Below are 14,725 nucleotides of genomic sequence, written 5' to 3'. Positions count from 1 at the left end.
ATTCTTCCCTCAAAGTGTCTGAGCCCCCTCTGGCACCCCCTTGTGGCCCCCAGTTTAAAAAAACACTGAGAAGTCAGAGTATCTGTGTATACTAGAAAAAGAAACCCATTATCTCAAGATCACAAGTTAATGGTTTAGTTATCAAAGAAAATAAGAGGGCAATTTTCTCGAGAACTAAATTGTCTCAAGATAACGGCACACTCGAGCGGTCTCGGCCTCCGTAGATCTGCCATTTTAACATGTTTGTTCTGCTTTTGAAGAACTCACAAGACACAATTAAAACTTTACATGTTTTATTTTGGAAGTCTGTTGCAGGCTGTGAAATTTAATCTTCCAACACCGGTCTCCGTGACCTCTGCGGTTATCATTTAAGAAGCACAAACACGAGACAAAGTACGACACAACTACGACTACAAGTGCACTTTTTGTCTCCTCTGAGAAGCGAGAAACAAACAACTGAGCAACACTTTGGTCAGTCATCTTATTTGGAATGTGACAGTTTGTACATTTCACTTATAAACGCAGTAACGTACTCTGACCTCGTCCTGTGTGTGTGTGTTCAGTTAACACACACACACACACACACACAGAAAGGTCTCCACTATTTTAGTATTTACACTGGAGATCACAACGTGCACTCTTGTCTTCACCATTCTGACCTTCTCTCTCTCTCTCTCTCTCTCTCTCCGTCCCCTCTCTCTCTCTCTCTCTCAGACGTTCAGGCCAACATTCCTGGCTGTGTGTGACCTTAAGCAAAACAGCATTTCATAAAAAGGCAATCATTCTGTAAGGCAGAACTATATTTGGACAGTAACACATTCATATTTAAGCACTTTGAGCAGCGTCAGTATGCACACATGACCGGTTTGACACCTTTTACACAGGCTCCGTGGTCTTTGTAAGACAGGAAAAGCTATTAGGAGGAAGAAGATGATAAAATGTTTGAGGCTTGTCTGTCACTTTAAGACTTTACAACTCCGATGGTAGTTGTTTTTTTGTTTTTCATGCTGCACCAGTACATGTTGTAGAAATGCCCACAATCAGTCAGAAGAGAGTTGCAGTCAGTGTGATGTATGATCCAGCTCTTTACGGTTAAAACAACAATCTGAGTTTTATTGTGAAACGTGAGCCTGACCGAGGATAACGCACCACGTAATCCATGCAGCGGGATTGGGCTTCGATGGTTCGTTTAATCTCTTATTGAATCCATTTAACGGTTTGTAAGGATCTGAATCGATCAGCTTCTGTTGGCAGATAAAGCAGAAACACTACAGCTGTTAGTGGCTACAACACTGAGATAAACGCCATAAGACATCAAATGTTGCTCAAACGCACAAAAACAAAACTTTGGCACACGTCAAGGTCCTGATTCACAACTATTAAACCGTTCAGTTTAAAAAGGGGCAGTGTGGAACATTCAGGAGGATCTATTGTCAGAAATTAAACATAATATTCACAGGTATGTTTTCATTAGTGTATAATCACCTGAATATAAGAATTGTGTTTTCATTAACTTAGAATAAACCGTTTAAATTCCTTGGAAGGCGAGTGGTATTCAGTTGCAATCTGCAGCTTCACCACTAGATGCCACTAAATCCTTCACACTGGCCCTTTAAATTGATAGTCAAGTACAGAAAATTAACTGGGAGATTCCCATTACTGACCAGAGTCCATAAACTATTCTGATAACTGATTCATTGCTTTGAGTCATTTTTTAAGGAAAAAAAGCCCGTTTGAAGTTAATACATAAAACTCATTGATTTAAAAAGGAACTCTCCCTAATTTTATCATAGCAGATTCCAACATTTCCTCTCAGCTCACTGTCGGGGGTTCACTTTGGGCAATAATCAACATTTTTCACCGTGTTCTGGGCCAAACAGCAAGCAGTTAATTAAGAAAAGTATCGACAGATTGATGGATAATGAAAATAAAGGCTGGTTGCAGCCCTGCGGAGCGGACTCACCGCTGTGGAGAGGTTCTTCTTTCTCTGTTATTAATTAGCTGACGCTCCGGGCAGGAGAGATAACAGATTCAATAGGAGATTTGTTGCAGTTAATCCAGGTGTTTTGCATGGACCCAGATCCACAATGGACGGCTAATGTCACCCAACCCTAACATGAAAACAAATACGACACACAGAACATAATAGCCCTTTTTCTGTAAACCTTTTTACCACGCATATCACAATGAGATCTAAAACACAGCCGCGTCCCACAACACAACTTTGCCCCCAGAATAAATTAGCAGTCTGACGTGTGTCGGCAGTCTGTGCGAGGAGCTCGCTGCATCGACGAGGACCAGAGCAAACGGCGGGGAGGAAGGAGGGCTTGATAAATACGGGATACAAAAGGCAAGTCCTTAAAGTCGCCGCCGTGTTCTCACACAGTCTGGAGGCCTCTCTCGTGGCCGTCTAGCTGTATCTTTATCTTGTGCAGCTCCTCGATCTCCTGGTGGTGGCGCTCTGTCTTGTGGCCCACCAGAGAGCGATAGAAGTGGACGGTGAACACCAAAAAAATCACCCCCACTGGAACCATGATGATGGTGGAGGCCAGCGCAGCCTGCCAGCCGCTGTTCTGCGGCCCGCGCGCCGTGGTCTTCACCACGGCGGTGGCCGATACGGGGCTGCACGTGGTGGTCTTTTTGATGTCGCTGGAGTCTACGGGCAGGAACTTGATCCAGCAGAGGAGCACCACCTCGGCCAAAAACAGCAGGATGCCCAGGGCCGTGGAGAAGCCCCAGGCCAGCTCGATGTAGTAGTGCATGCGCTCGTGGGGCGACTCGCTGACGGAGTTGAGGTTGTGGATGTTGCTGACGGCCTCCACGTTGGGCAGGATGCAGGTGCTGATCAGCAGGGCGAAGAGGTGCACCGCCACCAGCACCGTGGTGCACACGCTGAAGGCGATGAGGAGCGGCCGGGGGTAGTCGTACTGCGTCTCCAGCTCCACCTCCACCATGGCCACCTGTGACACAAACACACGGACAACGTCATCACAACGGTTCCCATGTTACACAAGTTGTTGTTACAAGTTCCACTCCAGACAGCAGCGCCCAGCGGCGTGCGTCACACCAGCCGACGCTCCTATTGTCTATGTTTACAGTAAGTGTAGTTAGCATCTTTATTAGCTAGTAGCTGGCAGTGGCTGGTGAAGCGTTCAGGGACACCACCATGTTTGCTGTCAAACGTTTGACTATGCGAGAGCAAACTGTACCGACAGGTCCGCCCTGGACTGCAGGTTTCCTGTTTGGTTGCCGGTGGCATTTTCTAGACGGCAGTAGGTTTTGGAATTCGCTCCGTACTGAATGAAGCTCGTCTGGAGCACAGAAAGCAGTCTCACATTTTAGAGGACATAAACATATAAAAACATATAAAAACACATTTTTGAGTGGAGGGGAACTTTAAACATCTCGTGACCCTGACATGTGGATTACACTATGGGCTACCGGGCTACCATGGGACTGCCAGGATTCTGCAAGTACAGCAATTAGTACAAAAGATAAACAGTTTTATGATATATCTAATTGAAGCCTGTGGCTAAATCTGACTCCCAAGGTAAACTGCCTTGAGAAACATCCGATCACAGATCTTAGAAGATCTTACTTAAAGATTACAGTTTTAAGAAAGCTGAGATTCTGGACCAGTGTTAGATGTTAGATGAGTTTGGTGTTTTTGATCCTAACGGCAAAGATGAAGAGTGGATTTGCAGCATCTCTGATTCACATCTCTGACTGGCTTATTCTCCATGGCAACAGTGGCTGTGGCTCATGGGTATCGCAGTATTCAGAGCCAGCTGCCACACCAAGCTGACGAAGGAAATACATTAAAAAAACCACAAACAAGCTGCAAGTGCCGGAACCAGATTAAGCTTACAATTACCACAGTATAAGACCAGTCCTGTGTATTTATGAGAGAAAACCTGGCTCGTAATATCTTACAGTGGACGTACAGGTGGCTGTCAGTGGGCTGTGTGCTGTATCAAAGTTACAGTTTCTGCTTCTTCACTCACTATAAACTCTTAAAGGATGCTCAGATGTTGTGGAACTGATGGTTGGTCGCCATAAACCAACAAAATGATGAGTATGGCAACAGGAAATTACATTTAAAAGACAAACTATAAAAGCAGTTTGTTGTTGAACAGGAAACACTGAAACCTTCAGAAAACAGGAAGTTTAAAATCAGTTCCTGTGTGCAGCTTTAAATGGAACATGCAGGTTACTGTGGTGGATTATCTAGATCAAAACAAGAACTGAAACATGCAACCTGGGACCACCGAACGCAGACTCTATGTCCTTAAAGAGGCTGAGTTGCAGTGACGTAGGGACTGACCATTGCGAAGCCAGAGAGCAGCGCGGAGGTCCGGCTGGAGGCCTTCAGCTTGGCCCGGCTCAGGTAGAGTTTCCTCCAGGACAGGGCCTGCACGGAGTGGTGGTTGGAGCTGACCAGCTCCAGGTAACTGCGCCGCACCCAGTCCCTGTAGTCCATCCCCCCGGAGTCCGGACCCCGCTCCGAGCCCCCCGGGGCCGGGGAACCCATGGGCACGTTCAGCTCACTGCTCATGGCACCTGGCGGGTTTAAAAGGAGAGAGATGGTCAACATGGTGGTGGTGATACTGGCAGTATTCTGGCGTACAGCTGGAGGTTAACACTGCTACCCACTCCCCGGTGAAAAGGGGAAGGGGCGGCAGTACGGTGGAAGTGATTGTGGTTGCAAAAGATCAGGTAATTAGGTAATATGTAAGAGATGCAACAAAAGAGAGCAATACACCGAACTTATTTCCCCAGCCGAGTACAAAGAGAGCCCCACAACTAATGTGAGCTCAGTATCAACACAGAAATACCGATATTACAACTGCAACTATTAGTGGATAAATCCATTAGTCGACTGACAGAAAGTTAGTTTAACGAGTGAGGACAATGCATGTACTGTACCAGATACTCCAAAACAAGTGTTTCTGGGAAATGAGTCTAAAAGGGATCTTGTTAAACATGTTTTGCATTAGAAAAGTAATCTGGTTTCAAGAAAATATATCTAACTTAAGATGTTACAGCTCATATTGAGCTAAATTTAACCAGTTACAACAAAGGTTTGTGTAACATCCCAGCAGAGGAACCAGATTATTGTCCTTATAGAGGAAGAGCAGCTGTTTCATTGTTTTAAATAAAAAATGCTTCATTTAAACACAAAGTCACTTATTTGTAAGATTTTGATAATTATTAACCTAAGATTAAAAAAAAAGGTACAAATTCTTAAATTCAGCTCAATAAAGTTACAAAATACTTATTTTAAGGAAGTCTACCTCAATAACTCAACCTTCTTATATTTTTCTACTTTTAAGGCCCATTACAGGTTTTCAGTGGTGAGATTTTAAAGACGTAAATTCTGAAAAACAACAAGCACCCAGAAACAAACAAACAAACAAACAGAAGAACAAAAAGCAACTAAATTCCCACTACAGAGCAAACCCACCACAACCCAGCACAGTCATCAGTATAAGAAGGGACCAACCATACTCGGTAGTTTATCCATGACTTTTAATTCTTGCTTATATAGACTGAACTCATTTCTGTTGTTATTCAAGAAAAAACTGTCAAACATTTACTGGTTCAGCTTCTTAAATCTGAGGATTTGCTGCATTTATGATAGTAAATTAAGTTTTTTGGGAGTTTTGCACTGTTGGTTGGACAGAAGAATCTACTGTAACACATCCCTTTGGGCTTTCACCAACGACGAACCAACAATGAAAATAATGGTTAGTTACAGCCCTACCTGAAATATTGTGATATTATTTTAGAGCCTTATCACCCACCCCTAATGTCAACGGCTCCTCTTCACTAAGACGACATAAGAGGCTGCAATGTAAGCAGCGTGACTTAACTACGATCAGATAAAACTGAGCCTCTGCCACACACCCATCATGTAAAAGTGACGGCAACTCAACACGACGTTCTCAGGTCTGTCTGAGTCAGTTCAGATCGAGTTACAACTAACACAAAGCACCCAAATACACACTTCATTCAGCCCACATGATCATTTAATTGTGTTAATCGTTTAATGTCTTGGGAGTTAAGTTATTGAAAGTTACCATGTTAACTGTGTGCACTCTATCAGAGTGCAGGGAGTGTTTCCTGTGTCCCATCGATCATTACCAACCAACAATAACTCTTCTCTTTTTAGGGAAACCACAAACATTCCCACAACACACAGTGACCCTCCCTGCGGGGGCATCGGGATGAGATCCATCTCTCATAATAATGTCCCCCGCCCCCCTCAGTGTGTGTGTGTGTGTGTGTGTGTGTGTGTGTGTGTGTGTGTGTGTGTGTGTGGTAGGAACAGGAAGCAAATAAAATGACAAAGATAAAGCGTAGATAAAAAAGTAGTTGGCAGTAAATAGCAGCGACTGTGCTCTCATTTTCTGTTTCACCCAGAAACTACATGATAATACGCAGCAGTTGCATTTGTTTACCGGCTGTTGGGATGAACAGTTGTTGTTGTGACCAGTTTGAAATGCAATAATGATTCAAGTTCAATGATCAACATAAATAAAGCTGGTACATTTGTTCTCATTGTCCACGAAACAGTAAGAAAAGTTTGTGTGTGAACAATGTTCTCTACAGTGTGAACAATGTTCTCTACAATACAATACTACACAGATATACACTATATAACCAAAAGTAATTAATAAGAGTTTAATACAGCAGACGTACATCTCAGCACGTCATTCATCTCTGTGAAGAATCAATTAAATTGTATTGAAGAGATAAACTTTGAGGATTGGGGCTCTGCGACACGGCCTCGTCCTGCATTAGAAAGTATGCAGTTAAAAAGAACCACAGAGCAAATAGATTAATGAGAATAAAGCACTGAATTTGTCAAAAAAAAGAAGTCTATTAAGGCTGTGTGATTGTTAGAAATAAAAGAAATACATAATACAGACAGAGAACTGTACAAAAAAAATGCTTAAAAATATTATTCACTGGAAATAATCTGCTCAAAATTCATCCAAATGGTTCGTTTTACACAACCTGATCTGGACAACAGTCTCGGTGGTAACAGTTAAGGGAAAGGCACTTTCCAGTTTGAACAGGACAACATGTCAAAGTCAAGCCCATGAAGAAACTGTTTTCCCAGTTTGGTGTGGAAGAACTTGCCTGGCCAGCACAGAAACCTGACTGCAACCCGCCCCCCCCTGCCGCCATCCAGCTCTGACTGCGAGCTAGAACTTGTCACCCTACATCACTAACGCGAGCAAATTCCTGCAGCCGGGATCCCGAAAAGTCAAAGAGTACAAACCGAAGACCGGAGAGGCTGACATACCAACATCTTAAAGTGTAACTACACCCTTCAGTCCTGCTGGCTCCCTCCCTCACAGCAAGCATTAAAACCTGCATCAGAGACACACACAGACACACACAGACAGACAGACAGAAACACAAAGACACACATATAACACAGCAAACTCACATGATGAGTCTCCATCAGATAACATTTGAAAATGAGAGCAGTGGTTTCACACCCTCCCACTCAGAGCGGAGGCTGGGGGAAGGTGTTAACATCTGTTTTTTTTTTTTTTTTTTTAATGTGACGTAAAGTAGTCCCAAAGTGACGAATCACATCTAATCTGAGCTACTATTTGTGGTAGAAAGCAGAACTACAGGTCTAATTTTGCAATGTGACCTCAGTGTGAGCATTCATATCGGTATGAACGGGACTTTTATGTCACTGTGGATCAATGTTCGTCAGGCTGGTGGTTTCAGGACCCGTTCACACTGGAATCAGTCAAACCACAAAAAAAAACACCATCAGATCCGAGCATTAACTCAGATTTGAGCACAACGGCTTACAGTGTGAACGCAGCCTACGATGGCCTCACGCGGTTCTGTGTGATTTAAAACAGATTTTCCACCAATGAAATGCCGATTTCCATACATTTGGTAAGAAGGTCAACTTTAACGTCACATGATTTAGTTTACAGCTTTAAAAAAACATAACGCAGTCACTCATCGCTGTGGGTGAATTTGGTGACGTCTCAGCTCAGCTCCCCCATTCCTCTCGACTAACCACGACTCTTTGACTGTGCAAACACAAACCACTGGTTTTCCCAAGTTTGTACAAACTGGCACGCAAACCGTAAAAATTTATTTTTATTTTTTTTTAATTTAAAAAAAAAAAAAATGGGTTTAAAAAAAAAATTTTCTGTTTTTCTCTTTTAAAAAAAATTTAATATTCTTTTTTTGTTTTTATATTAGTTATTTTGATGGTGATTTTGGTATTTTTTTGACACATCTACAAAACAGTGGAAAGAAAGATATTAGTTTATTTTTTTTTAAAATGATGTTTGTGTTGTTGAACGCAGTGGAGCTCAAACATCTCTGATCATTCTCCTCTAATTTGTTGATTAAGTTATAAATTAGGACTGCACAATTAATTGAACTAAATGTACAATGTGTGTATTTAAATGAACCTCTAGAGACGTCCTGGCCTACACATCCATGTTTGTTCAGTACAGAACTCAACAAATATTTACCATCATGCTGATTTTAACAGTTTCAACAGTGAAAACGACATTTTTCTGATACCAATAGTGAAAGAAATAAATGCAATATGACGTTTTTAACACTGTCCCGTTGTAAATGTGTAAAAGATATAATAATTGTGTATATTCTCACTGATTGATCAGAGCAGCATTGTCCTGAAATAAACTTTTATTCAACTGAAAACCTGCTAATTTATACACATATCAATGAATTTATGAATTAACACTGACACATCCTGCATTAAATCATCATGAGTAATCCATTACTTTAAGACAGGGGCTCTCCCAACTTTGTGGGAGGTTAAAAACTTAAAAAAATATACACTGTAGGCCTATATCTGATCTCATTTGTACATTTCTGTGAAGAAAACCAAATGAAATTCTTGTGTTTCAAGTTTAGATTATTATCTCTCTCTCAGCCTCACGCTGCATCAACCACAGAGCTGATAGAACAATGAGAAGAAAACACTGAATCTGTATAATAAGAAGCCCACTAAACACACATGAATGTTAAAAACGCATGATACAAGCAGATAATCTTATAAAACAACCCTAAAAATATCTGATGCTCACAGGAAATAATCTGCTTTAAAAAAAAGTACAGAATGACAGAAAAAGTGCTTCCTTACAGAAAAAGGTTGGGAAACACTGCTGCTGAAGGAGAACTGCAATAAAAAGTGATTAAAAATATCAGGAAAACTCATCTTTGGTGCAAAATGACAGGAAATAACCCCCCCCCCTTTAAAGGAGCCAACCACTGCTGTCAGTGCATGAGTTAAACCTTCATTATAAAGTACAGTGATGCATTCAGGGGTAAAAATACAAATCATATCTCTACCTGTCTAACTTTGGAGAGCTGGACTCATTTTTTTGGGGGGGGTTCTGCAGGGATAGCACCACTTCAGCAGAACAGTGCACCTGAACGCCTCATGTATATTTAGAAACAAGTTAGCAGGATCCGTTTACCGGACAGAAAGCCAGTTTAACGGAGAGCTGCGGTTATTTAAAATATTATATTATTATTATTATTATTATATAAAGTCCTCGGGGGGGTACATTTAGACTCCTCGTGGTTATAAACCCGCATTCAGAGTGAACCAAGAGTCAAAAACAACGCTGAGTTCAGGCGCAGACTCTCTCGTTGGCTAACTTAGTGAAGCTAACTAAACTAGCACGCTTTCCAAATCACGCCACGCGCCTGTAATTGATTCCTTTTAGATTATTTTTTTGGTTTTTCTTCTTACCCTTCTTTCTGGTGATCGATACAGGCTCCTGGAAGCCGCTCTCTCTCTCTCTCTCTCCTCACTGTGCAGCTCAATAAATGAACGCTGTCCGGATTCACTGCGACTGTTTTTGGTTGAACTATTTCCGGTTGCAGTTACCGACAGCCCCCCCCCCTCAGTCGCACCTGTGTGGTTGGCTTTATGTTCCTCGCGGCCAGGTAACTCCACCGGGCATCTCTCGGTTGTTTGCTCTGGCGCCGTTTGGACCGTAGAACCGGGCGGATGGAGAGGGAAAACTAAAGTCTTTACACAAAGGCTTCCGGTTCTGTTGGGCGTGTTGCCTTCAAAATAAAAGCACAAGGTGATTTGCATTGAATTTGCATAGAGGAGAGGGACACATTAAAGCTGCAGTAGGTAAAATAACTGATTATTAACTTGTTATATTTGCGGGAATTTTCACAGTGTCCTGACAGTAGAACACGAGACAGATAATCTCATAATAAGTGAAAAAATTAGGTCCCCCTGGCTCCTTCTAGCTCTCCTAAAGATATTTGCAAGAATCCACCCGCCCAACCAATCAGAGTCCAGAAAGATATAAAGACACTTAAAGGGTTGAAGATTGTTGATTGTTGCGTCTCAAAAAATCCTCCCTGTTATTTTTTTAAATAAAAAAGACCTACTGCATCTTTAATTACGTATTTTTAATGCACACACCATCACATCCACTAAATAAGAGCCTGCACTGAGAATAAAAATACTATAAAAAGATATCCTATAACCCTTTCTTTTAATTTTTCTTACTGTCACTTATGAATTTATTTAGTAACTCTTTGCTTTATTATTATTATTCTCTTTGTCTATAAAGTAACTACTGTAAGGGGCCACATTTCAATAAATGAAGAGTATTAAAATAAATGAATAAAAAGATTTAGCCTATGTTAAATTTACATTTAATGCATAAACCATCACATCCATTAAATAAGAGCGTGCACTGTCGGTCAGTAGGTAGGTATTCTATTGATCCCAAAGAGGAAAAAAGGCATTACAGCAGCTTATATCTCAAACAACAGCAGCAAAAAATAAGGTAACAATTGTAGGATAGAATAAATAAAATTAAAAATAAATAGACATCTGACGCAATACACAATAAGAGCATTGCTTACTGCTTACATTTGATTGTAACTGCACTAAAACTATTTGATCTGAAGCTTAGCAACACACACACACACACACACCGTCCACATATCAATAAAGAAAAATAAGAGAAGTCGTTCTGTTCAACTGACTGAATAAAATGTATAAATACAAATATTCCTCATCCAGTGATTCTGCACGACACAAGACAGAAACACACAATTATAGTCCAAAGTGGGAGCTGTATCATTTTTTTTTTACACATTTGTTGTTATTTTTACCACGGATCTGAAAATCCATGCTGGTGTAATGAGATGATCCCTTCATGGTAACTTCAGTATTGGGTTCACACCCATAACAGGGTAAAAATATAAGTATGAATAATGAAATGATAATCCTGAGCCTTCATGGAGGTGATCTGTCAGTGACGTGGACTACCATGACCCCTTGTCCACAGTGGCACTAACCCCAGAAGCACATGTATTCCTGTCAACTGTTATTTCAGACATCTCCATTTATCAATCTGTTTTTGTATTAAGGATCCAAGGTCCATGTTGACGCCAGCCACTGGCCATTCCTCAAGCTCTGAATAACCAGTTCAATTTCACACTGCAACATTTCTATTTTTCCTCTCGCTGGCAGCCTGGCGTTGATGAGCAAATGTCCACCGAAGCAAACTGGAGAGAGTGTAAGAATGGAGCTCTGTTGAAACATCCTCAAGATATCTTTGGCCTGGACTTGTGATGATGACAATGGCAGCACTGTTTATATTTATATGAACAGAATAGCGAGCGGGTCGCTGCCGTAACCAATGTGGCATGTGCAAAAGGACCGCAAGAACATATTGCTTTTGCAGAATGTAATCAAGGAAATGTTGGACTTCATTTGCCACCACATTCCTCACATGAGGCACAATATGGCCTGACACCTTAGGACAGCTGCAGACATATTATCAACAGCCCCCCCCCCAACTCACACACCCTGCATCAGGGCAGTTATGGAAAACAGAAAGAAAATCAGAACCTAATCTACCCCAGCGCGGACCCTGACTCACTAGTATTATTATCCTAATCTCAGTATAATTGCATCTTTGATGTGCATTTAAACTTGATTAATGGTAAATACTTTATTTCATAATGAAACAGCGCACTATTGTAGTACACTAATACACACACAGATAAAGGAGGCTTATGTGAATTTAGGAAGATTATGTGTGCTGCTGCCAATTAAAGCCATGAAAATAACACAGAACTCCAGCACTTAAGCTACAGACGGGGGCCGAGCGGGTTGAGATACAAGACTAGCATTGTCACAGCTAGAAGTAATCAGGTTACACTTTGTCCTCATCGTAATACAGAGGGATCCATTCTCAAGATGTGCATCACACTGTGACTTATGCACATACTGGCCTATGGAAGATTTAACCACAGCGATAATTAGAGCTCTAAGGAATTACACAGTGTCAAAAGAGCAAATAGTACAAAGATACTGAACATTGCATGATATCAGAAATGTTCTGGGATGTAAATACAATCCGTCCCAATAATGGCTTGGCTTGCGAACATCATGTCCATATCACTTCGGTCTTTCAAAGCCACCTTTCTGATTCCTTGGACACTAGGAGAGCGGGGCGGAGGAGCCCGTTGCTACTAGAGCTGTCAGATTTTCTAGCTCCACACCAATCTCATTTATCTTGTGTGCATTGTGTACAGTTCCCCACCGTGCCATGCTCTCGAGGATCTGGGTTGGGTCTGTTGGAGCTACTGCTGGAGGAGAGCGCTGTTTCACCCCCTTATTGAACTAGTTTCTTTGCATGGTGAAACCGCATACCCAGATGTGTTGTCTCAGGGTTGGTAGTACTGCCAGGGAAGGCTTTCCTGGGCGGCTGGTGACTGAGTTGTTGTTATGTTTGTTTTGTTCTGACCAAGGTCTCAAGTAGTGGCAACAGTGGCAGGACGACAGTGGCAGTGAGTGAGCCCAGTTCTCTCCATCTGTCACCCCTCTGGCGATGGATGGATGGTTCTTGGTTGGCGTCATCGTATTAGCAGTGTGACCTCTACTTTCCCCCGTATTCAGCGTGCTGCCTCTGCGTGGGTTTAAGAAACATGTGGTCCTAGAGATATCCACACCCCTCTTTCCCTCGCAAATACAAGGCGGAAGGAAAGCGTTGGCTCACTTACTGATGTGGACGCACGCTAGAAGTGTCAGTGGGTTTTCGGGACTCGTCTGCAGTGGCTGCCGTGGATCCAAATGAGTGATCCAAGTCAGCGACCTTTACTGCTGTTCCCGTGGTGAGGAGGATCTGGTAGGGCCTGTTCCACCTGCATGCTTTGCAGTTTTCCACTCGTCTGTTTTTTCCGCTACTCTTCCTTTACCTGTTGGTGGATATCAGAAAGCACAGAGGACAGGTTTGAATAATAATGCAGCATTTCATCTTCACATTGACTGGTGTCAGGGAGTTCTTAACAGGACCAATCCCAGTGTTCAGTGGTCTCCCAAATAGGATTTTGAATGGGCTGAGACCACCTCTGTCCCCCTTACTTTGGCCTTCATGTGCATTAAAACAATCGGTAGCGCTTTTGTCGATGTCGAACCTGTGTGGAGGTGGGTGAGCAACCTGTGGAATTTGAATACCACGGTGCGCATTGTTAGTGGCACTTGTGAGAAGTTAGAGAACCCCTTTGTGTACCAATATCTCCATATTTCACTCATCCTATCCTAATTTGACAAATGGTCCTTCCCATGTGTTAATTTAGCATTGTGAGGAAACAGACTTTGGTAGGCAGGGCTCGCCATTTGGCCACTGCCATGTCCATGAATGAGCAACCTGCTTTCTTCCATGCAGCTTCCTCCTGTGAAGTTGCCCATATTAGGAATTCCTACAAACCAACTGTAGGTGTCAGTGGTGAATCAGTTAAAGCAACACATTGAACACCTTGTTTGAGTCCACTTTCGCAAGGTTGTTACTGTGTACTTCACATTTGCAGATAGAAATTTGTTTGGGCATCAGTACAGAATCATGAAATGCAGCAACAAGGGTGTGGTGAGCAATAGGTTTTCCTGTGGATGTAAGGAACCCTCTATTTGACGGCCAGGTTGAATACCTTCAATTCCTTTCTTTAAAAGGATATTGATTTTGCTGTCACAATAGGCTCTGTGCCTTTAATTACACCTACATCATACTCGTTTTGTGCCCACAAGCATGATGGCACCTGACTTAGTTCAGGAATTTTAAATACGTCTTTCACAAAAAGGTGTTTGTCTTGATGTGGTTTGTAATTCATTTTCAACATATTTGAAGTTTTAGTATTTCTTTCTTCTTCTCGCCAGTTAATTCTTCACACTATCGGTAGTCAACTGTCCAGCAGTGGTGTCCTGGCTTTACCTCTTTAACCTGAAGCTTCTGCCAATCTACAGCGTCTGTCACAGCTCACTCTCAGGTGGGGAGAATCGAACAAACTTTAGTGCAACTTCAGTCAAAACCCCATTGCCCTTCCGGGGTCAAAACACCAGCAAGCGAAGGCTTGAATGAGGAAAAAATCTAAGGCAGTGTCCACTGGCCTGATGTATCTGTCCACACTGACTCACCTACAGAGCTCTTGCTGCATCATTTTGGCAGGAAAGACCAAAAGGTCTTTCCATTGGACTTTTATCTCAGTCCCGAACTAGGACCTGTAATGGTTTGCAAAACGACATGACTATTGGTGATCCAAGTGATGCCACCCTTCTGATACAGAGAAAGATCTTGTATCACCTGGATAGCTTTGTCCGTCATCCACATAGAAATTCTACTTGATTGATTGAGGCACTTCAACCAAAAACCCTTATTGCTCTTCT

The 14,725-nt window shown here is 42.2% G+C and overlaps 1 protein-coding gene across 4 annotated transcripts; it reads right to left on the bottom strand.

Moving 5' to 3' along the window:
• Positions 1–686: 686 nt before the first annotated feature.
• On the bottom strand, positions 687–10,074 carry orai2 (ORAI calcium release-activated calcium modulator 2). Of its 4 annotated transcripts, XR_007885046.1 has the most exons (4): positions 7,460–8,118; positions 4,325–4,560; positions 1,964–2,960; positions 687–1,244 (listed from the first exon to the last, which is right to left on the bottom strand). XR_007885046.1 is itself a non-coding variant. In XM_051402303.1 (3 exons), the coding sequence occupies exons 2-3, from the start codon at positions 4,553–4,555 to the stop codon at positions 2,379–2,381; spliced, it is 813 nt and encodes a 270-aa protein (XP_051258263.1). In that variant the 5' UTR covers positions 4,556–4,560; positions 9,776–10,074; the 3' UTR covers positions 1,236–2,378. The 4 variants fall into 4 exon arrangements, 3 of the variants coding, with proteins under 3 accessions (XP_051258263.1, XP_051258264.1, XP_051258261.1); XM_051402303.1 differs by lacking the exon at positions 7,460–8,118 and adding an exon at positions 9,776–10,074 and having other exon boundaries at positions 1,236–2,960; XM_051402304.1 differs by lacking the exon at positions 7,460–8,118 and adding an exon at positions 9,940–10,074 and having other exon boundaries at positions 1,236–2,960.
• Between the last annotated feature and the right edge of the window lie 4,651 nt (positions 10,075–14,725).

Source organism: Dicentrarchus labrax, unplaced genomic scaffold (genome assembly GCF_905237075.1).
Source record: "Dicentrarchus labrax unplaced genomic scaffold, dlabrax2021, whole genome shotgun sequence".
NCBI lineage: Eukaryota > Metazoa > Chordata > Actinopteri > Moronidae > Dicentrarchus > Dicentrarchus labrax.
Note: the sequence above shows the minus strand (reverse complement) of the source record. Positions and strands in the feature narration are given on the sequence as shown.